This window comes from Excalfactoria chinensis, chromosome 1 (genome assembly GCF_039878825.1).
Source record: "Excalfactoria chinensis isolate bCotChi1 chromosome 1, bCotChi1.hap2, whole genome shotgun sequence".
Lineage (NCBI taxonomy): Eukaryota > Metazoa > Chordata > Aves > Galliformes > Phasianidae > Excalfactoria > Excalfactoria chinensis.
Genome location: NC_092825.1, coordinates 57,242,780 through 57,266,785, shown reverse-complemented (window position 1 = coordinate 57,266,785; position 24,006 = coordinate 57,242,780). Strand labels below are relative to the sequence as shown.

The window sequence follows — 24,006 nt, the reverse complement described above, 5'->3', positions numbered from 1 at the left end:
TAGCAGGAGTTGCCAGGCTTGTCATGGCACCCTATTTTCTAGGAATTAACTGACTCCACTCAGCTTGAAATTACTGGGAATCTGTTAGGTATCATTACTGGAGAAATGAAAAACTATGGGGAAAATTAGATTACAAACACCAGAAGTTCAAAGATGCACTAAAATACTGGGTACTTAACCATATTAAACCTTTCAGAAGCTTGCACGTTATTAATAGTAAAGATAATTAGATTGCGCTCTTAGTGAACTGTGCTGGATTGACAAGACCAGAGGGAAAATGCTAAGCTATGAAACATTCCTTTGACAGATGTTTTGTGAGGTTTTGTTGTTGATGATTTTTAGTATATTAGTGAAGAAAACAGAATGTGTAGCATTTCCAGCAAACTAAGAACAGGTAAATGATTTTGACTAGTTGATGCTTTTCCTTCCTGTTAAGTACTGCTGTTTGAGAAGCATGGGGAACTAAGGTGCAAACATTCCTGATGATATAGTAGAAGTCTACCAGGACTGAAAAGGCTGATGATTATGAGATTAGGGTCTTGTTTATAGCTGAAAATTGATTTAGGTAAGATGTGTCATGAATATAAAGCTGTCCAGCTTCACCCAGCTAATTCTTCATATGCTTCATTATTGGATAAGTATGATAAAACAGAACAATAGGAGTATCTAACTATATGTATACATACACATGTGAATATACACATAAGTACACAGTTCCTACATAGCTTTGTTATTCAATTATATCTAGTGCAATAGCTGGAGGAAAGCGGGGGAAAAATGCGAAAATAGTCTAATAAATGCTATACAACCTTTGCTATAACATTGTAGCTTCACACTTGATTTTAGCACTGCTATAAATGAATAAAACAGGAACAAGTATGAATGGCATCAACAAGAAATACTCAAGAATATGTGGAGGGCAAATCATGGCTTTGATGTATGTAAAGATCAGAGATATGTCAGATGGAAGATGACCATTTTAAAGAAAATACTGATTAAACCCAGACATGCCTGCAATTACTTCAGACAGTATAAATGCTGCAATGGAGTGACTTTTATATTTTATATGAAATGTTACAGGGGAAGTAATCCCATTGCAGGAGTAAGATGCAGCCTCTTTGTATTAACTCAGTTCTACGTTTATAACCTCGAATAAGAAAGATTCAGTAAATGCTGAGTTCAGTGTTGGCCAGCTAAGGAGACCAGTAGCTTAAACGACTAGACCCAACTTTCACTGCAGTCAGCTTAGTTATCTTGAGAGCATAATGTTGAAATAACAGTGAAACTTTTCCCACAGTTATGATGAAATCAAGGAAATTTTGTCAGAAAAATGGTTTAACTGAGGACAGAGAATAGAGCTAGCTACTAAATATTATACTATAGAAAAAGATCTGGAACTTACACAATTTGATGTGGCAATGCAGTCATTTTCTATGCTACAGGCAATTCTTCTAAGAAAATTAGGTCACTTCATTTTTCATTTTTAAGAAACATTTATAAGGAGCATATGTGGAGATTATACATTGGAACTTGAAAGCAACATGCTTCTTAATGCTATGTTTATTTCTCATTCTCCATAATTTGTTGGGTTTTTTTTTTCCAACATCTAACAGACTTATCAAATTGAAGTGCCCAGACTTAGCTTAATGTTTATGTTTTTCTATAGTTGAATGCTAAATTAGAACCATCTTGTCATCATTCTCTGTGAGGCGCTGCTGCTCGGCTTTATTATTCCTTTTTCATCTCTGCTTTACATACTCTTTCAGATCATGGGAAAATTTACATCAGATACAGGTTGGTTCAACACCCTCAACCCCGGCCCTGGGAAAGGCTCTCTTTTAAAAAAAATATCAAAATAATGGGTACCGTAGATGACCACATACTTGTTCTCTACCTAGACTAATATACATTTATCCTTACTTAACCTTCAACATCCATCTCTAAGACATAGTTTTAAAACCTCTAAGGAAAAGTAATCACTATCATAGGGGTCACACACTGCAACATGTTGCTCAGAGAGGTTTTGGATGCTCCATCCATTTAATACTTCTGCAACAAGACCCCAAAAAGCCAGGTGCTACTGTTGGCCTCGCTTTGAGCAGTGGTTTAAACCACATGGTCTCCAAAGGCCATTCTAGTTCACATTATTCTCTTGCATATGAAAGAATAAGTAAATATTTTCTTTAAAGTAGGAAAAATAAAATGCTTATGAGAATGTTTATGAAAAAAAAGAACATTTTTTAAGTCTCCTATTTAATATGCATATCCCAACACAAGTGATTCTGTCAAGACCCTTGCTCCTCTAATAGTGACAGTGAAAAATGACAACCAGCTTTAGTAACAGGAACAAGACCACATTGCATTTTGGGTCCTATTGGCAAGTGTGAGATGGTGTACTCTCACACTGCTGGTGCTATGTGGAGTACATCTGAAGACAGGCAAGGTCAGGACTAGCAGCAGAAGTGCAATGAGAGCTCATGTGGAAAGCAATGCTGATGGGCGCTGAGGCTGAAAGCGTCAAATATGCACGCTGTTGCTTTGAGTTCTTCCATAAGACTGGCCACAGAAGCATTTTTCCCCTTGACAGAAATGCTGTTCTTCAGTATGTGAAATAATTATGAGATGAATATGAATTGAAAGTGCACTTCCTCTTGACCTACTTCCCAGGCAGGAAAGCAGAGCTGGATGCCTTCTTCCTGTTTAGTAAGGTAGAATTATTTCTCTGCATTCTCCAACTCCACAAAAGCCTCTACTGTTTGGTACCAACCATGTGGCTAATTATCATACCTCATACATAGTTTCTTCTAATGATTTCCTTCCATCTCTTGTCAACACCCAGGCTGACTGACCAAACTGGTTCCTTTGGAGAGAAGTGTACCTCTTTACCCCATCAGTAAATTGGCTTTTTTAACTGTGAACTAAACATTCAGAATGGTAGTGTGAGTTAGTCTGGCAAAGTAGCAGATCATGCTGGAGAGCTCCGGGATTGTGTGCACCTGAATTCTACCTCATTGAGTTACCAGACCTTCTTTTGCTCACAGGGTTTCAGAGTGCATCTTTTGACTCCACCACAAAAATCAGTTACATATTCCATTAGTGCTGGGGCCACAAGTCTTCATACGTGAGTCCCATATCCACTCTCCCACACCCACAGCAGCTGAGGGTTTAGAACAGATGGCAATACCACTTCTCTGACAATGTGCTTGTATGGGGAAAGTAGGTTCTAACCTACTGCTTTTGATGTGTAGATCTTCTTGCCTTAGGAGATCAGGAGGCAGAGGTCTGCAGCCCTCACTCCTGTTTCTGTAAAACCATAGAGAGGGTGATCCAGTACAGCTCTTGCTGGTGTTTCAAAACCAATGACTATGCTGGCATGGCACACTGGTGGGAGAAGCTGTTGGGTTTGGTCTTGGGAGGCTTTGGGTTTACAGGTGAATATTTCTGGCCATCTCCTCTTCCTGTGAAGTCACTGATGCACCAAAAGGAACTGAACATGAGACTTAGTTTAGTGGGCAGTATTGGTGGTAGGTGAACACTTGGACTGGATGAACTTGAAGGTCTTCTTCAGCCTCAGTGATTCTATGAAAAGCAAGAAACTGTGAGGATTTTCTGACCTAGATAAGCTTCCCACAAAGTAATCAGTGTATAAAGAAAACAAAACTATTTGACAATATGCTCAGCTTATTATTTTCCAAGGTAAATGCCTTAACTGATATTTTGCTGTAGCTGGCTGTTATTGTGCCCAGGCATTGAGAACAGGCATCAAAGGTATAAAGGAGAAAAGAAAGCTCAGCAACACAGCAGATGACATGCTGTGAGATTCCTAAATTAGCGCTGAGCTAAGTCTGTACAGCCCCAATACCAAGTTGGGCTGGAAGCAGCAGAGAGCAGGGTGTTGCTAAATGATTGCTCAGTTAATCCATAACCTGAATAAACCACCCACAGATAAGTGAGAGCTGGTGGTATGTAAACTGCCAGAACACAGCCTGTATTCCAACTTCACAGGCAGCAGAGCTAATCATAACTCTGAAAGTCACAAAGAAAATTGTGCCAGGGAAGAACCTGATCAGGATTTTTTCCCAACCTCTGTGTATGACACTGGAGATCATATCTTTTCCTGCTAACTTCACCTGGCATGGATTGTGAATCAGCATACATAAATCACCTGCCAAACCCTCGAGTACGTCACTGATAAGATAATACAGATTCAGAAGTGCAAGTGTCATATCAGCAGCTGGAGTGCATCTGACAGCACAGCCAGAGACAATGACCATTCCTAAAGTTGTTCCTGGATATGATTTGCTTTTCTCACCTCACTTCCCACATTAAGGTATGTTGCATCTGAGTGATGCAGCCTCTGAAAACTCCAGATATACAGCTGAGTTCTCTCAGCTCATCAGTGACACTAATTTTATTCAGCTTCAATCACTTGTAGTCACTGCTATAATCCTAGACATCACCAAGCTTCATAACTACCAGTTTATCCAGAGATGAAGTTACAGTTCCAGATATCCCTAATTTCAGTCTTCTCCTTTCCTCCATCCCCCACTCCCATGCATTGAGGCAACACATCCCCCAGATGACAGTTTTGTTATCAGAAAGGTATTTAACAGGGAATCTGAGATTTATTCACAATGAACTGTTTCAAAGGCGTTGCTTTGACTCTCAAAGCAAGCACAGCTATAGCTGAACTGGGCATGTATTTTCTTATTTCTACAGTCCAATTGAATATATCTTAATTATGTTAGAGAAGATTGCTTCCATAAACCCAGTCTGACTTGAAGAAGTGCTGAATATGTGCCTAACCCCCAAAGCCTACAGGGGCTCTTACTCAGTGCCCTGGGACAGCACTGCACACCCCAGCACTGCCCCCTGCATGCCCACTCCTACATCCCCAAGGGAGGTTAGCAGAAGCTCTCTGTCCTACAGCTGTCAGTAGAAGCACAGCTGGCCATGGAGGCACATACATGTCAAACAGGCTTTCCTCTGACACTGTTTGCAGCCAGGCCATTCCAGAGCCATTTGCTTAAGTGCTTCTTCAGAGCGCTTCTTGTGTCACTCTAGGTGTATCCATATAATGAATCTCGGAGTTTCTGTCACTTAGGAGGTGGATGAAAATAAAGGTCTCAGACTGCTTCCCTCTCAAAATGATGCTTTTGCTGCCCTGTTGCCTGGAAGAGCAGCTAAAGCCAAGTGGTGCAGCTGCAAAGTTTCCACTGGTAATACCAGATGTTCCAGCCCTATTAAGCTCATTAAAAGAAATAGTACTTCTGTAGTTAGAAGAGACTACTGCTAATTTTTGAAGTGAAGGAATTATAAGTCAAGTTACTGCTTCCATGGGCCTCAGACAGAATATTGGACTGGGAGGGCAACAGCAGTAAAGCTTTATTCTATGTGCCAAGATGGACCTGAGCAGGACACCTTGGCTCCTCCAGCTAGACAGGAATGGGTATTCTGACCCTCCACCTCACATATGTGCACTCTCACAAGCTTCATCCACATGAGCTTTCTCTGCTGTTCATGATGGCGTACTGGTTCATCATCTAGAAAGCCTGCACCACTTTTAGAGGCATAAAACCCTATTCTCTGGATGCTTAATCTATTTTGAGATACTGCTCCCTTTCTTTCCTCTCTCAATCTGAGTTTTGTCATCTGTGCCTTGGGTTGCAAGGCAATGCATTATATATTCCTGCTCTTGGTAGGTTTGAGACTGGTAGACATTCACTATTTAAGACTATATGCGAAAACTCACTTCAGAGAAGGACTGTTCTGAATCATTGCTCTGAAAACTGAAACAGCAGGATGAAGTTTCTGCTTGCTTGTATTCTGCACAAGAGTTGCACTGGATTTAAGTTACAGCTGGTTTTATTTCTAAAACACTTTTTAACCTGACCTTTAGTATTTCTTTAACCTAAAACTGAAGAACCACAGCCATAGCTGAATGAAGAACTGAACCCAAAAGCATAATACTCACCCAAATCTTCTGCAGCATCTTTCTGTGCTGCAGGGAAGAGAAACTTAAGACTCCCGGAGGCTGCTATTGATACTCAGTATGTAGTGCTAAAGCAGGAGAGACGGTCTTACCTGACGAGAAATTTTATTGGGATAATGTGTGCCAGGTGGTTGACATTTGATATTCCAAAGAAAACAATCTAGGGCTACAGAAACCATTAAAAAAAATAAATCAAATCTATTAAGAGCCAATTTTACATGCATGACCAGCTTCTGGAGTAGTTCTTTTTACAGTGCTTCCCTCCTGGGCTTTGTTGTACGCATTACTCACAACAGTCTTCCAGCTACAACTCAGTCCAGGCTCTTATGTACAATTTTAGTACAAAGCAAAAAAGCACAAAATGAATTCTAAAATAGATGACTGGTAGATGGAGGAGGAGAGTGCTCTGTATGTTCCTTCTGCTCTGTAGTCCCCATATATTTCACTCGTTGTGTGGATTCCTATGGCATCATATCTTGAATGCATTACATAGGCATTTTGAAGCCCAAAGAATTGCAGCTTTCTTAACTCTTTGATCTCAGACTTCAGTCCCTACACTGCAGCTAGTCAGAGAAGCTTCCATATTGTGTAGACATAAATGAGGAGATGTAGTGCACTCTTGCACTATCTAGGTAGCATATAAACCCTTTCGGTCACCATCATATCTGAATTCAGAAACCATTGGAAAAATACTGCTAGCATAAGGCAGCTGATTGCATTGCCTCACATTTACAGCTGAGCACCACCTGCTGGTTACCTCGGGTCTCACTTAATTTAGCCACCTCTCCCACAACGCCCCTCCTCCCAGTAAAGGCTGTAGTCAGATCCTAGATTTTAGGAAGACAACCTGATGGGAAAGGGGCTGGTGGCTGAAAGGCAGGACCAAGAGATTTCAAAGCTGAGCTTCTGAATTCAGCAAGGAAGGTGGAGGCAGCTGTGAGGGCACAGATGGAACAGACATCAAAGGGGGAAAATTATCTCCAGTCCTATAACATGGAGGGCAGTAGGACAATAGCCTTCCACCCTGCACCAGCTCCTTGGTCTCAGAGACCTACACAAAACAAATTCCCAGAGAAACAAACAAACAAACAAAACCACAAGAACAGGAGAGGTTGTTTCTTTCTCCCAAATTCCTCAGTGCCTTTGTTGTCACTGTCGAGCACTTACCTGGTTCTCATTGACTTCCCTTGAAACACATGACTCTGCTTTGCCCTCTCCAGCACCCCATGGTTGAAATCCTAGAGGCTGAGTTTCTTGCAGTGCCACTGACCTAGGGACCACCCAAGGGATCTATCATGAAATACTTCATATGGGTTGTGAAGGAGAGTTAGCATATTAGCTGGGGGGATGGGAGGGCAAACCAACAAGAGCAACCAATAATAAACTACTGATCCCATCTTCAGTTTTGCCACTTTGTCTGACCTTACTTGAACTGATATTTGGAACAAAACTGAGGGAGAATAATTTAATCCAACTTTGTGAACTTAAGCTGAGATGGCTGAAGATCAATGTTTTATTTGTTCAGCTTCTGATGAACTCGGTGGAAGTTGTATGGAGATGTCTCAGTACTACTTTTTCAGAAGAGGGAGATATTAGTGGCCACTGGCTGCTTTGATGCCGACCTCTGCCTAGCAGCAATTCAGAGTTTGCGTGCAGTATTACTGATATACTAATGGCCAGGTTTATAGCATCCTATATAGTTGGCCTGACTTCAGCATGGCGAGCTGGTACAGCACCATCAAGCTGCACTGAAAGATTAAAAGGAAAAAAAAAAAACAACAGCCTCATCCTATGAATCCTTCTGTCAACACAGCAAGATACAATCCCAAACAACGGTATGACTCCATCCTTCAGATTCCTCCCTTGTCTTTCTGATGAAAGCCAAACTTCATATTTCTAATTACTAAGGAAAATCTTCTGTTCTATAACCACTTTAAAACTCCTCCCTGGGCTTTACTGTTCATCCTAAGGCACAAACTCAGTCCAACTCTCAATTAAATTATTAACAGGAACAATAGAATCAAAGTTTCCCAACTCAGATAGTTCAAGTCATTAAACCCATTTAAAGCAACGTGATACTAGAAGCACTGATCTCAGATTTTCTTGCTGACTACCCTGGGTTTAGAAAGATGCTGTGTTGGATCTCTCCCTCGGTCCTCACAAAGGAAGGGCTCCTATGGTGGCTCTACCAGTTGCATCCCCAGGTCTACTGGGTTTGTGTAGTTCTGTACTTAATGCACACCAAGGGGTCTGGAGAAGTAGCTGGGGGAGGAACCAAGGCTGAAGTAATGGATTCATCCTGCAAAGACATTTGGTTCATCTCAAAATTACCTTTTTTTTAGAATAATAGAATTGTTTGGGTTGGAAGGGACCTTTAAGATCATCTGATTCCAACCCCCTGCTATAGGCAGGGACACCTCCCTCTAGACCAGGTTGCTCAAAGCCCCATCCAGCCCTTGAACACCTTCAAGGAGGGGGCATTCTCAGCCTCATTGGGCAGCCTGTTCCAGTGTCTCACCACCCTCATAGGAAGAATTTCTTCTTAGTATCTAGTCTAAATCCACTCTCTTCCCCACATCCTGTTGCTACCTGCCCTTATAAAAAGCCCCTCCCCAGCTTTCCTGGAGGCCTCCTTCAAGTCTGGAAGGCTGTTAGAAGGTCTCCTCACAGCCTTCTCTTCTCCAGGCTGAAGAGCCCCAGCTCTCCTCCGCCCCCAATAGGGAGGTGCTCCAGCCCTTGATCACCAGTTATTAGATTTAGTCTTATAGATTAATAAGCTGTTCTTATGACAACCTACTGATGAGAGGTTTTTTAGTGCCTTCTGATTCAAGGCCATTCAACCTCAGGGTCCTGCGTGCTTCAGATTTCTGTCACATTGCCAAAAAACAACCAACCAGATTCTGGCACAGAATTCACCCTCAACTGATTTTCCATTGGTTCAGATAAACATAGCTTCATCCAATATCTATTAGTAATTAACATGTGTACATTCTTTGCAGAAGTTAACTGTTAACCTTAAAATAAGGTTAAAATTCTAGAAGCTCCTTACCTATTTATCTTTGGTAGAGTCAGAATGAGAGGCTCGGACTGAGACCAGAGCTCCACTGTGCTAGCCACAGTACTTAAAAGAGAAGCAATTTTTTTGTATTGGAGAGCTCTTAATATATGAGAAGTGAAATGGTAAACATGGATAAAACTAAGAGCCTAGAACCATAATTATGCAATAGCTGAGACCCACAATAGTTCTCCAGCCAGCCTCAGTGAGATACCATGGATGCGCTCTGAGGTGCTCCTATGCACACCAGTGAGCACACAGCCATGTTCTGCCCCAGCACAGTACCTTGTGTCCTCTCCAGGTCACCCACAGCTGCAGCCCTGGCAAGGCAGCAGTCTTCCTTGGCACAGCAGGTTCCCAGCAAGAGGCAACTCCACAAGCCAGAGCTTAATGGAAGGGCGTTAACGCTAATTGAATCTGAACAGCCAGAGCCACGCATCACCTCTCATTTTCTCATGTTAAAATGCAACAGCCCTTTGCTGGAACATCCCTAATGCAATTCAAAGTCTTCCCGGAGACAACTGATGTTATTTCTACGTGTGACAGCCAAGCGCAGACCTGAAGTGCTGCTCTGCAGCCCTCACTGCCCACTGCTGGAGACAAGCACCTATCCCTACAACCCAGGTACCAACTCACGAGTTTCTGCATTCAGTACTTGGTTTGGCCAGCACTGACAAAAAACCACAATCAAACATATACAAACAATTAGGATTAAGAAGTTACGAAAGTTTAGATTGGCAACAGCACCTTTTTTTATTTCTTTTCCTCCTGATGGGCAAAAGGCCTCAGTTAGAACACAACTCGACGTGCCAGTTCTGCACCAAATCTGCAGATTCAGCCCTTTTAAATTCAGAGATTGGTTCAGTTTCCTGGCAGAGAAGGAAGCTGCGTCTGGCAGATTTTGAAGAAAGAGAATAGTATGCACCCAGGTGAGACCAAGTCAGCAGGGAGTGTTTGGAGACATGGGGAGCTCTGCAATAGGAGGCAGAGACACCGACCCAAAGGACAAAGATGTGTTAGCACATGAAACTGGAAAAATGCTTTGTGGGTGAAAAAGCCTTATAAATAATAGAGAGACAAAAACCCCTGAGCTGCACTGTTTATAGATATGATTTCATCAGCTCTGCTGTGTTGAAGCCCTCTTTCTACCCAGATGATCACAGCTCCATTCCCCTGGAAGAGCCCTGAGCACTCAAGGTGACCAGAGGATTGCATCAAAACCTGGAGATGAACCCAAGCTCCAGAGGAGCTCACAGGGAGGTTTATCTGTAAAACACTAAGTAAAGCTTCCAGGGAGTAAAAAAATATCACCTCCCTGATTTAATCAACTTCATTAGCTTACCTTAATGAGGAACTGAATTCATGTATTATGTACCAATCACAGGAGCATGTCACACTCCTAACGTAGATGCTCACTTAAGTGATCTCCAGGGAAAGGGCTCACAGACCATCCTGAGATAGAAGTGACCCCCCAAGGAGTACTGAGTCCAATTCCTGGCTCCACACAGCATGACCACAAAAAAAACAGACCCTATATCTGAGAGCACTGCTCAGAGGTGGCCCTTGTTATTTTATAGTCAGAGAAACAAAGACCGGGGGAAAACAAACAGAATGCCCTAAGCCATACAGCAAGGCAGGGATGCATAGAAGAGGCTTTCCACACATGAATGTTAGCATTGGCTCATCGCTGGCGTGGTTCTGAAAGCCAAGTTGCAAGTCACCAGGCCAACAGATCACAAGAGACCCTTGCTTCGTGCTTGTCCTATTCCAGTAGTTTTACCTCTGGGCATCTGCTAGGAACCAGAATCAGAGGGGAGCTGGCCCTTTGGTCTGACCCTGCACAGCTGTCAGTCTGTTCCCCCAGTTTCAGAAATAAGCCTGACCCCTCAGCAATGGATGCAGACACCCTCTGACATGGAAGAAGTTCAGACTTTAGACCTCCCTCTAGAAATGCTTAAGAATCAAAATGATTGATGCAAACACATTTGCTCTTTGGATCTGGCTGCGGACTGAGATCTGGCCCAGCTTTTCTTAATATTTTAGGCCATAAGCCATCCAGCTTGGGGATTTATTCATCTTAACATGTTTAGCTTTGTAAGCACAATGCAGTAGTTACTGTTGTGCCTCCCGGCTGCTCTTCCATTTTTTATAAACTCATTTTCTCTGTTAACCTACTTTCCCCCCCACACACACTCTTCCTGTAAAGCTGTTTTTAGCCTTCTCTTGCCTTCTCTTTTTCTCCTCCCAAACACCAGAAGGAATCTGCTCTGGATGCTAAACACAAGTGACTTGAAAAGGCTCCAGCACCAATATCCTGGCTTTGGAAATGATTGTTCCTGCTGATCATACTGCATGCATTCAATGAACACTTCTCCCTCTACTACACACCCCCACACAATTGCTTCTGTTCAGCAACCAAGGACTATGCATCAGCACAGCATAGTTGCTGGTGCCACAAAATGTTTGTGACCCCCAAACCCATGCACTGCTCCTGAGCTACAGATGAAGGCTCCTCTACCAGTGCCTTTGCCCTTCCAGATAGCCAGAGGAACAGGCAGGAAAAGAAAACTTGTCTTCTATTCCAGCTCTGCCCTGCAGCCTGCCAGCTGATTCCTGGATCCCCTCAATTCAGTATCATAAATACACTTAACGAGGGAGTTTAATACAGGTTTGGTGAGACAGTTATTTGTGCAGTACATGATTTATGCTGCCCTGTAGCACAGGCAGTGGCAGAATCAAGGAACTCACCATAGAGCTGTGCCAAAGGGAGAAAAGGGGAGGAGGGGAAGGAGACAGCACCCCAAGTGAAGGAAAGGAGCCTGATAACTGTGAAAAAAAAACATGAAAGACAAGGAGAGAGGCACAATGTGGGGAAGCAGCAAAGAAGAAAATTGAGGGAGAGGACAGGAGCAGAACAGAAGGATGCAGACAGTTTGGGTCCCCCAGGAGAAGTGAGATGAGAGCTGGAAGAGAAAGCAACACACACGTGCCTGATGCGACAAGCAGGTCTCTGCAGGCTGCGAGTGCTGCAACCAGGCAGGAGGCACAGCCCTGCTGCTGTGTCAGCCGGAGGGCAAGGGCTGGGACAGGCTCTCATGGGGCTCTGCTGCCTCGTGATTCCCCTCCTCCTCTCCTCTGTTGCCAGCCACCAGTTAGGTTTCACTGCTGGCCTCCCAGCTCCTGCGTGGAGTTGTAGCAGAAATGCAATGCCAGCATTGGAGCTGGGTAAAGGAGAGGCTCTGAATTATAGAAACATTAAGGTTGGAATAGACCTCTAAGATCATCCAGTCCAAGCATCCATCTACAGCCACGTCCCTCAGTGCCACATCATCCACATGGCTCTTGAACACCTCCAGGGACAGTGACTCCACCACCTCCCTGGTCATCCTGTGCCACTGCAGCACCGCTCCTTCTGAGAAGTTTTTCCTAATATCCTACCTGAACCTCCCCTTAAACAACTTGATGCCCTTTCCTCTTGTCCTATCTGCTGACAGCCTCACCAACTGTACATTCACAACTTCACCCATATCAGCCCTCCACCTGCCTCGTATGTGGGTGTGCAGTGAGATACAGGAGGTGAACAAACCAAGTGGAGTAGCAAATAACTATGCCCTCAGAATTGCTGGCTGAGGACGTCTCTTCACATTCTGCCTGTAGAAAGGAAACTATGAACCCCTCCTATTTTGTGAGAGGATGAGTTTGTGCTTTAACCTTCAGCAACCAATGCTTACATAGTGCTTGGAAGTCCACCAACCAACAAATCCTGTGGAAAAATACCTTGGACAGTGAACCTGGATTTCCCTTAGTGCCTGTTTCCCTTTTTGTGTCTCTGTTCTGCTGTTTATCAGCTGTGGTCCCTGCAGCATGCACGGCCTGCATTCAGGCTTCTGCTTCCTTTGTCATTCTCTAACATTTCCTTTGTAACCGATGGGCAATAAGGCCTTCTCCTCAGACATCTCCTATTACCAAAACATTGCCTCAAAGAGGATTATCATTCACATGCATCTCAACCCCATGTCATCCTACTGTCTCTTCCAGCCTGCCCACCCCTGAAGACAGGGGCCACAAGACTCAAAAGGCCGACAGAGTTGCAGTTAGATCTGCTGGTTTTGCCCCCTGCTTTGAAAAAGGCTCAGTGGAAACTGTCCAAGCAATTCTATCCCATTTCTCACAGCAGGTAAAGGGGGTTGAGGCTCAAGTGGAGGGAGAGGTTTGATTCAAGTCAGGAGCTCTTGACTTGATTCATCTCTACATAAGCAACCAGGAGCAGATGCCTCAGCCTCCTCGTGCCAGTCACTTGTTTGACAAAGCCTTTGTCTGATTTGTAGGGAGTCCTTGTTCTCACATCCTCTATTCCTCATTAAAGAGATAAATTGTCAATGCTCAGCACTGTAACGCTGCCAGGCAGAAGGCTGACTTCAGAAATGAGTACACAAAAAGGGATCAGGTTCCAAGCCTTGCACATAGGTAGGTAGTGCTCTGCAATGTGATTGTCAGCCAGCTGAGAGGGTGTAGCACCTTAATCCAGGACCTGAAGACATCCCCAGGATCAAACCTTCTGCTCGCCTCCTTGTCCCACACATAAAATACCTCTGTTTTGCTGTCCCAGACATCACTGGATCATCCGGGTTGGAAGAAACCCTTAAAGGTCATCCAGTCCAACTCCCCTGCAGTGAGCAGGGACATCAGACAGCAATGTTTAATAAGTCCTGAACCCACGCATTCTGTCTTAGAATCCTTACTGGCTCCTCAGTCTTTCATTTCCTTCCAGCATCCTTTACCTCTTGCCTTAACCAACAAAAGAAACAGACTTTACAGAAGAGCCTTTTAATAACAGCAGCCTTAGTGTCAGAAAACACAAGAATTACGTGCTTTAAGCTAACAAAACAGTCCTGCAGAGCAGCCCAAAAGCAACAGGAGAAGCAGTCTGTTTTTGTTGCCATACCCTCAGCTCTGTCTCAGGTGAACAGGCAACTGTCCCCTTTCTCACTACTGGTAAGGGGGGTTACAGCTGAGGAGGAAGCACTCAGGGAGGAGGCTGATTGCCAATACTGAAGCCTATCTACTACATGGACAAGTTGTTTTTCATTCTTCTTGAGAAAGATCACAGCTTGCAGATGGATCTGAACCTTTTCTTGTCTGAGGGTGATAGAGAAAAAGCCAATGGCTAAAAGCAGACAGCTGACCTATGCCTTGTAATGAGACCACCCACACCTTGTAAATACCCTTTTCCCTCCACTGATAAGATGCATACCCAAGTGATTAAAGGTAGGTGTGATGAATCCCACATACGACAAGGAGTCATGGCCTAAAACTTGAACATAGGAAGTTCCATACAACCATGTGAAAGAACTTCTTCACAGTAAGGGTGATGGAGCACTGGAACAGGTTGCCCAGAGAGGCAAGACTTGTCTGAACGCCTACCTTTGTGACCTGTTATAAGGAACCTGCATTGACAAGGGGTTGGATATCCTTGGTCCCTTCCAACCCCTGCTGTTGTGACTCTGTAATACAAAGCCTAGCCACTGACAGTCCTTAGAGCACCAGACCCAGAAAGAAGACTTCTCTCTAATCCCCCTGAAATCTGGGGCTTGTCTGTACCCTGAAGGAAGAGAATTTAATAATGCTCATAAAATCCCTTGCCCTGGGTAATCTACACTATCACAACTCTGGGCAAGCTTGCTTTCCACAAAAACACTGTTTTCCTAACCTTGCTCAGCTCTTGATCACCACAAGTGTTTTGTGCCTATTAACACCATGAGATGACTGTGAGAGAAAACCGGGTTCTATTGGCAGGCTTTAAAACACTAAGCTTTAACTCTTTCCTAGCATACTGGATAACCCTCATAGGGATGCAGCAGCTTGCCTGACATGGACAGGCCCATCAGCTTAGTGGTTGTATCAGGTCTTGCAGTTTTTCTTATCTCCTCCCCAGGGCATGAACCCTCATCGGCGGACTGGTGGGCCGATGAACATCAACCACTATGCAACAAAGAAGAGCGTGGCAGAGAGTATGCTGGATGTGGCACTGTTCATGGCAAATGTCACACAGCTCAAAGCCGTGCTGGAGCAGGGGACTTCCTTCCAGTATTACACCACCCTCATTGTGCTTATCAGTATCTCCCTATTCTTCCAAGTGGTAATTGGGATCCTTCTCATCATCACTGGTAAGGCAACCACTGAAATACGCACGTCACTACAACGTACTGCTGACATGGGGATGGGAGGGAGAAGACCCTTGCCCCAAAAACATTTTCCAGGCTGCAGCCAGCGCTATAGGAAGGTTGGAAGCAGCTCAGAACTGGTGATGTAGGTCTGCACTACTGTATCATCAAATCACCTAGGTTGATATAGACTTTACTTGACCTACTGAGACCCATCACTAACCCATGCTTTTTAGCATCACAAGGCATGTCCCTTCGTACAGCTCCTGCAAATATCACATTTTAGCTTCAGCTTTCACCTCACCCAAGCTGGGGCCTGACAAAAATGTAGGCAGAAATTTTCCCTATATTACACTGACATTTAAACAACCACACAGTTCTCCCCGTACCATATAAACAGTACATTAACAAGTGTATCAGAAAGGCTTGCCCAGTGCTTTATCTGAAATAGAAGTTCCTACACCTCAGCCTCAGACATGTGTGCTAAAGTGAGCAGGACACTACCTTTTTCTGTACATTGTAGATGTTTTCTTTATCTGGGACATGGGATCAGAGGCTACAGGAAATCCCAAAATACCCAAAAGAGGTATGGTCTTTCCTACGTTCCACATGCCTTTCCAAGGGCACCATGGACTTTTGCCAGGAAGGGAGGGCTTGCAGGGGCTGATGGAATTAAGACACAAATGATCTTTTTTTTTTGCACTGAATCACACAGCTCGTTTGAACCTGAATGATGTGGCAAAACAACCCCGCCTAAATATACTCAACAATGCTGCAACAGCTCTCATCTTCATCACAGTCATCATCAATATCTTCATCACAGCCTTCGGGGTGCAGAAGACTGGCCTCTACCCTACCAGGAATTTTCGACCTTATTAAGCCAAGGGAAGCAGAGTCAGGTAAGAAAAGGGTGAGCCCCATCACTGCAGGAGCTCTCAGCCTTTGAAACATCATTGCAAGGAGAATAAGCAGAAGGCAATGCTGCATGAATTCACAAAGGCTCTCCAGAGCCTGTCTTGTGGGCATGTGAGGTCACTGAACAAATTCAGAGAAGGAAGATTTTCTAGGTCTATAAAGAAAGAACACCGAACATCCCAACTGCTGGTATTCATCACCAGCAAGCAGCTCTTGTCCCAGAAGGCTGCTGATCTCAGGTGGATGTGACAGCAATTGTGACTGGGAGCTAAATTTGGGAAAGAAAACGTGTTGGGAGATACCTGAAGATGGCAGCACTACCTGAGCAGAAGAAAGGGAAGGTGCTTTGGGGGCAGGGGAAAAGGACTCTTAGCAATGGTCAGTGCAGTTGGCAGAGGTCATTTTAAGAAGCTAACTCAAGAGTGTCTTGTGACTGAGATCCAACCAAATGCTTGGGTTTAGACATCAGGTCAAATGAGATCAAGGTGCTTTAAGTCAAGAAGCAAAGCTCCTGTTTGCTTACTTGTCCTGCAGCGTGTAAATATAGCTTAAGAAGAATCTAACAGGGCAACTGCAAGCAAAAAAAAAATAAAAAATCAACTTGAGAGACCCATGATACTGAGTGTGAAGACCAAAAGCCTCTGTAAAACACTGCTGGCTTGTGATCTAAAGGGGCGAGAATGCTGAGGACCTGCAGTCCCCACCTGTGGTATGGCCATGGCACCAAGTGACCCACTATGCTCCGAATGCTTCTCTCTGCCTGTGCAACATGGAGAAGGCTGCCACAACCTAACCGTCATTCCTTGTCTTTCCCACAGGATCTGAACAGCACAACCAGTGGGGAAAGCTCTCGACGGTGTTTTGAATGGTCTCAGCAGGATCCCAGCAAAGAATCCAGAGAACAAAGTTAAACTATCAAAACTATACATGTTTTGAGGCATACCTGCCTCTTTACTATCATGCCTGTGCAGTTCTGCAGAGGTGAAGATCTCCATTGCTTTTCAAAGCAATGCTAGAGCAGACTTTGCAGCGATCTCTAGAGAAAGCTGCAGAAACAGCAGCAGGTACATAATTTCAAAGCACAGTTCTCTAAGCCTCCTCTCTTACTGTAGCCGTCTGCTTCACGTAGTCAATATTGGCTCAACTTGTAGAGAAGAGTGAACAATATACTTAGTAGGACAAACAAATATAAAACATACAGCTTTTTTGGTCTTAAGTATGATTTGCTATATCTATATATAGATAACAATGCTGACTAGTAGTTTACCTTTCAGATGGAGGAATGGCTCTCTCAAACCAAAGGAAGTTATCATGTGACAGTAGAAAAGTACGCATGTCAACACAGCGAAAGAGAGACAAAATATATTCCTAATTGTTTAAAAATAAAACAAAATGAGAAACAGTTATGAAAACAATCAGATATTTCCAGTATTGGGAAGCTAACGAGAGAAATAGATGTCATATTCTGATGTCAACAACAGGGGTGTTATCAGGAGTGCTGCCTGAGCAGCCTATCAAAAGGTAGGAGAAAAACATTACGCATGAGACACTCTGGGCTAATTGCCACGATGAGACATGACAGATGTGTAGGGTATTGCTTTATTCATAAGTTACCATTTTAATTTAAGGTGTTATCACTAACATCAACGTTTTAAATATGTGATCTCCACATTGACAATGCCGGGAACAATTTCCTTAAAGAAAGATCTTTCCAGTATAAATCTCTGAACTGAAGATTTTTCTTTAAGTAGTAAACATTTTGGATCCTAGATTTTACAAGTCTGCAGTCGCGGTAATTGAGATTTTAACAGCCTGCTGTAAGCCTACTTAAATAACAAAAAGCTTTTCTGATTATTAAATGGTGGGTTGTTGTTGGTTTTTTTCATTCTATAGCAGAATGAGTCTGACTATTTCATTTTGCCAGTTCTTACTAAAGCTGAGAAAGAAATGTCTCGAGAAAATCCACACATGAGTCTTTAGGAGCAACTCAGAGTGACCGACTCGTTGAAAAATAGATACAAGTAGATTCCATTTACACTCTACATTTGTCTCCAAAGAACTAAGTTTCTCTTTAAGAGGTGATTTATTTCTGGAAATAGTGCAGATGACCTTGCTAACAACAGCACGTGGGTATGACTACAGGCCCACGTCAGGCTGTGACCTGCCACAGTGGCTCTGTGACAGTTGCATAGAAAATGTAGAGTGGAAAGCAAGTGTGCTAATTTAAATTCTGATCAGTACGAAGTTGAGTGCAGTTTGGATTTGTTTTGTGTACCAGGTAACATACTCTTCTTCCACTTTGTCCTAGAGATCATAAAACCATACAGGTTGGAAAAGAGCACTAAGCTCTTTGAGTCCAACCACAGACCCAACACCAAGATGCCCACTAACCACCTCCTTCAGAGCCACATCCACACATTTCGTGGACACATCCAGGGACAGTGACTTCACCACCTCCCTGGGCAGCCTATTCCAATGCATCACAACTCCTTCTGAGGAGAAACATTCCCTAATACCCAACTTGAATCTCTCCAGTGCAACTTGTGGCCATTCCCCCTCATCCAATCACTGTTACCTGGGGGAAGCAACTGATCCCCACCTCTCCACAACCTCCTCTCAGGTAGCTGTAGAGAGTTACAAGGTCTCCCCTGAACCAGTCAGAACAATCCCAGTTCCCTCAGTCAATCACCATAAGACCTGTGCTCCAAACCCCTCACAGCCTCACTGTCCTTTCCTGGGCACACTCCAGGGCCTCGATGCCCTTTGAGCAGCAAAAAGCCCAGAACTAAACACAAGGTGCAGCCTCACCAGTGTCAAATATGCAATGACAACAGGTCTGGAGTGACAGTGTCCTTGTTGCTCATCTCAGCCCTCAGACTCTGCTGACAGCAACAGCAAAAGGAGGTGAACATACCCAAGAAGCCTCTATTACCCTGCTATCCTCTGGGAAGAAGCAGCAAAACTGGTTTCAGCTGATAGAAAACTATCTAAGGGCCAAGGGCTTGTGGCCACTACTAGCCAGCTGGGTTTACATGAAGGTAAAAAAAAACATTATACAACCTCAAATCCTGTAGCTCACTACTTCATGGATGCAAAGTAAGGAGTACTGATGGGCAAATGTAACAAAAATAGAGGTTTGGCTCAGAAAGAGGAAATTCATTACCAGACCTTAACTACAACATCACTGAGGGAAAGAGGGGCTAAGTTCTAATACAGGCAAGCAGTTGCCATGAAAGAATTCCCAAAGGCATAAGCAGTACTAAAGAGCCAACTCAGGTCTAGGCCCTCAGCTACGGCCTTCTGCAAGACCTTTGCAAGACAGACAACTCAGCTCTCTGCCATTACTGCTTTACAGTAGTACTCCAGTGTAGAGAAAGGCAATAGTAAATATAGCTGCTTTAATGCAGTTTAGCATCACCTACAAAAGATTGAAGTCACAATCCAGTAATAAAGAAGGAATTACTTACCGCTTTCCAACAAAAAGGAAGCACCAAAGACTCCAAAGAAAGCAATCACCAAGAAGAGATGGATGAAAGTCTGTTTGGATGCCAACCCTCGCTCCCAGCCAGCCTCCTCCTACTTGTTGGGCAGAAGGACCTGGCTCTGCAGTAGTACCTACATCCTCAGCTACATGAGAGCAGGGAGTAACATCAGGTATCTAACCCCTTCTGTGTGGTAATGCAAGTAACACGGAGACAGAGTGAAGCACTTGTAGGAAGACCATATATTTATAAAATGTGTGGAAGAACCAGTATATCCCCCAGATCATACAGAGAGGTGGCCCAGGGGTTGTCTAGAAGGCACAGAGCCACTTTAAGGCAGATAAGTCAAAGGTACAATCCAGATTTATAACACAAGGCATTGGTACATACAAAAGTGAAAAACTTCAGACAGTCATAGGCAGTGAGGAGAGATGTTAATGCCAGGCAAATATTAAAAATGATGACAAAACAAGTCACGTTATTGTTTTAACACAAGGTATTTCTCAGAATAAAAGCTGGCCCCTCACTGTTTGCTTTGCTGAACCATAAAACAATCCCCCAGGCTCACAGTTTACTGGCAATGAACAAGTCCTGCTGATGGAGCCAGCAACCCATAGTGCAGCCTTTATATGGGGGACCAGGGCCCCCTGCCTGGCTGCATCCTGCTGCAAGGAAACTCTGTTCTACACAGAGGCTCATGGTTTTCCCTCCACCCCCAGCCAGGAACCCACCGGAGCCCATGTGGTTGATACACAAGAAATGACATGCAACTCATTCCCTTCTGCCTCAGAGATAGGATATGGCCAGGATACCTCACCTCAAACTCAGGCAAAGATTCTTGAAACTTCCCTGTGACATAAATGAGAATCAGAAGTCAGCTTCCCTGCTCTGGTGACACCTGGTTCCCCACTTTTGTGCTTTGGGATCTGCTGATGGTCAGGATGAGCCTTCTGTGCTGTGGTATGTGACACTGGTGGGCCACCTGGGGACAGTTAGCATTGTGGTGACCTGGCCACTGCCCTGGATGGCCATGTCCTCTCACAGTATGACTGTGGAACCACCCACTCCTGCTGCTTGTCATACCTCCATTTGAGGGGGAGGAAAGAGCCACAGGTTGTTTAGGAAGAGGGGCAGCAGCATAAGGGTGAAACCTGGCTCTGCTTCCACAAGATTTCCTGCTGGCTATCAAGCCAGCAAGGACGAAGCCCATCATCTTCTTCAAACAACCAAAAGCAGTCTCTGAGCTTGTGGACTAGATGACGGCCTCTGTCCCCTTGAGCTTTCTCCAAGCTCCTACACAAAGGCTGCCAACTAGTGCCAATTAGTGTTAATCATGTTTACCACCACAATGCTTAAACAGCAGCTAAGAGTCCTCATTGTGCTAAGAACAGAAGAACAGTTGTGATGGCAACTTTTACAGTGGGAACACTGGCCTTTAGGAAACTGGTCTGAGGCACAGTAACTCCTCACATGCTCTCCAAGGAGTTCACATGAGATAGGCAGCTCTGGGCTAAAGGTGTGACAGAAGGAGCAATTACCCAGCCAGCTAAAGCACAGATACAAAATCCTCAAAACCTGCCAGCAGTGCTGGAGCCGGGGTTGTACCCTACTTTCTAGTCCAGTCTTTGATAGTTATCATCTCTGGTGAAGAAGAGGAGTTACTCGTATCACAGAAGCCAAGGACTGTGGATTACCTCCTGGATGCACTTCATTCTCACCACTGTCTACAGATGAACGCAAGCTGTTGCTTTTAGGTATTACACATTATGCCTGAGCCAGATGTGAATGCACAGATGAGAAATCACCCATCTTCCCTCTGTCTGATATTAGGGCCACCAAAAGATCTGCCAGCTCTCCCACAGCAAAGTGGACATAATGCCATTCTCGGCATTTCATTCTCATTGTCTACATGGGAAAAGTACTTTCCCTCATTAAAAAGACTGCTCTGGCTTGGGCAGAAGGCTGAGGCTGTCTCAGCTATTCAGTATCTGCATTCTGGCAGAGGCTGCACGGAGAGATGGACATATCACTCTCTCATACTTCTCACCATAGCTGTACGCTGCGCACTGAAACTTCCTTAAATACAGCTAACTCCATCAGAGACAAAACCCAGACTGAGGCAGCCAGATGATTTGAAAAGATTTGTATTCTGTTTGCCAGAACTCACGTGTTCCATTTTCTACCACAACAGCGGAACCTGATGGGCTTGTTGAGCACCATGGAATTAATAACAAATATCTGTTCTGAATTGGCATCTGCTCCATCAGCCTAAAAGCAAGCAGCTCCATACTATGTCAGCCATTGCTTGTGTGCTGCACACCTCCATCACTCACTATTCAACAACTCCCTTCATTGCTGAGAGTCATGAGCAGCATCCAGTGTCATACTCCCCACAGAAGCATGAGACCAGTGGCAGCCTTTTCAGCTTTGTATGGGGACCCTGAATCTCCATTGCAGTGTGCAGACCTGTAAAATGGCTTTAGAGGTAAAAAATCTTGCCTTGCATTAATGGTAGTTTCAAGAGCAAAGAATTTGCTCTAGCATCAGGCTGGCTGTGGACACAAGCTCTTCCCACAGCTCTCTCATCAGTGCTGGCATGGGTCTGACCATCATTTTATTCACCCGGACCTCTTCTGCCCTCATTGTTCCTTACAACCAGTGCCAATGCCAAAGCCTGAAGCCACCTTCTCCATGATGGGCTCCCAGGGCTGCTCCGAAAGTGAAGCACCAACAGTTGTGCCAGTTCCTCAGCCAACACAAACAAGTCTGCTCTTTACGTGAAAGTCAAGCTATAACAGGACCAAACTGTGAGGTCTTAATTTATTAAATTAACCTTTAGATACTGCATAAATGTACAGGATTTAGAGAACAGAAAAATCTGTCTCCTCTTTTTTCTGACAAAATCTCAATATATCAATTAATAAAATATTGCCACTTTTTCCCCGTGAGGGTTTCCCTGATATTTTTAGGACAAACATGTACGTCTGTCAGATAAGGCTGCAAAATTCCTCCTGAGATGCCCTCCAAGTGTCTCTGCATAACCCCTCCACTATCCTCAGGCAGTGAATCAATAATTCAGGTAGAGCTGAAACATCACCCCCTGTCACCTTGCTCCACTGCAGGCAAACGTAGCTGTCATCTGGGAAGTGCACTTCAGTCTCCATCCACACTCAGCGAGTCTGGTTTCTCATAATGACTGAAGTGCAAAGCACAGAGAAACACCTAAGCACCAGCAGGGTAAAGTGCCTATCAGCACCTCCTCATCCAGAATGTTCTGGGGTCAGCACACGGGCATACGGACACAACACAGTTCAGAGAAGACATTTTGGTCCCCTGTCCAAAAGCACTGATACCAGAGAGATGGGGGAGGGGTTGGGAAGGAAGGAGAGGTTTTTGTTTGTTTTTCCTCTTTTTTCTTCAAGTATTGGAAGAGAAGGTGCGTTCCTGTAAATCATTCTGGGCTTAGCTGGGATTTCTGCTTGATTTGTACCATGCAAGACTCAACAGGAAATATGGCACCTCTCCCACTGTACCATCCACCAAACTGCATGGCAGGAAATAAGAATCCTTCACTGTATGACAGCTCCCTCAGATGAATCCCACCAGGACACGGATCCCATGCTTTGGATGCAATGGTTCATAATAGATGATCCCGCTCCTCTAGCTCGACGGTCCCATCTCTTGTTGTGCTGTCCCAGTGGTGCACTTGGCTGTGTGCCTCGATAAAGTGCACACCAAGGCAAGATGGTGGATGGTGCTGCCAAGCATCTCTGGGATTGAAGGCTACAATGTTTTCACCTGGCGCCGGTTCCACATACCCCTCTTTGAATGAAACCAGTGAAAAAAGTTTCTCAGGGACAGACGCTCCACTTCCAGCCCGGCCTGTAAGATCCTAACAGAAAGGAGAAGGGTACATTTAGGAAAATCTTGATGACAGCAATAACAGGGAGCTTGGCTATGGGGGACCTCTTTTAAGCAGCCCTGTTGTCAACATATCACAACCCAGTTCAAGAGCCCAAGACAGCTCAGGGTATCTCTTATGCATAAGTAGGCATCTGATGACACTTTGCTGAGTGTTCATAGGCCCTTGAGAGCAGGATTTGTTGGGAACAGGTACAGGCATGCTGCAGATGGCAGGCTAGGAGGAAAGACAGCTGGTGAGATGGGATTACGCAGGATGCCAGTCTTTTCCTCTTTGATCTGACTGAAAAGAAAGGCCCCAAAACAACAGGGCTGCAAACACAGAAACCTGTAATTTGTACAGCAGGGCATCATATACTTCTCTGAAACTGTAATGCAACCTCATGATCCTGAAATGTCTCTCCGGCAAATGCTCTTTTGAGTGATTGCAGTATGTTGTATGGAAAGTTTGGGGGACTAAAACTGGGATCACCATCC

General features: G+C 44.4%; 2 protein-coding genes across 2 annotated transcripts in view; one reads left to right on the top strand and one right to left on the bottom strand.

Annotated features, from left to right (window-relative positions):
- NINJ2 (ninjurin 2) overlaps positions 1-18,092 on the top strand; it is a 43,885-nt gene extending 25,793 nt beyond the window's left edge. The window contains exons 2-4 of the mRNA XM_072339138.1: positions 14,983-15,214; positions 15,927-16,110; positions 16,945-18,092. Of these exons, the coding sequence (XP_072195239.1) occupies positions 14,983-15,214; positions 15,927-16,090 (396 nt within the window). The 3' untranslated portion in view covers positions 16,091-16,110; positions 16,945-18,092. The remainder of the gene's footprint in view (positions 1-14,982; positions 15,215-15,926; positions 16,111-16,944) is intronic.
- A 1,762-nt stretch (positions 18,093-19,854) lies between these two features.
- The window catches only part of B4GALNT3 (beta-1,4-N-acetyl-galactosaminyltransferase 3), a 57,735-nt gene continuing 53,583 nt past the window's right edge, over positions 19,855-24,006 (bottom strand). Inside the window, exon 20 of the mRNA XM_072338167.1 lies at positions 19,855-23,500. Coding sequence (XP_072194268.1) covers positions 23,392-23,500 — 109 coding nt within the window. The 3' untranslated portion in view covers positions 19,855-23,391. The remainder of the gene's footprint in view (positions 23,501-24,006) is intronic.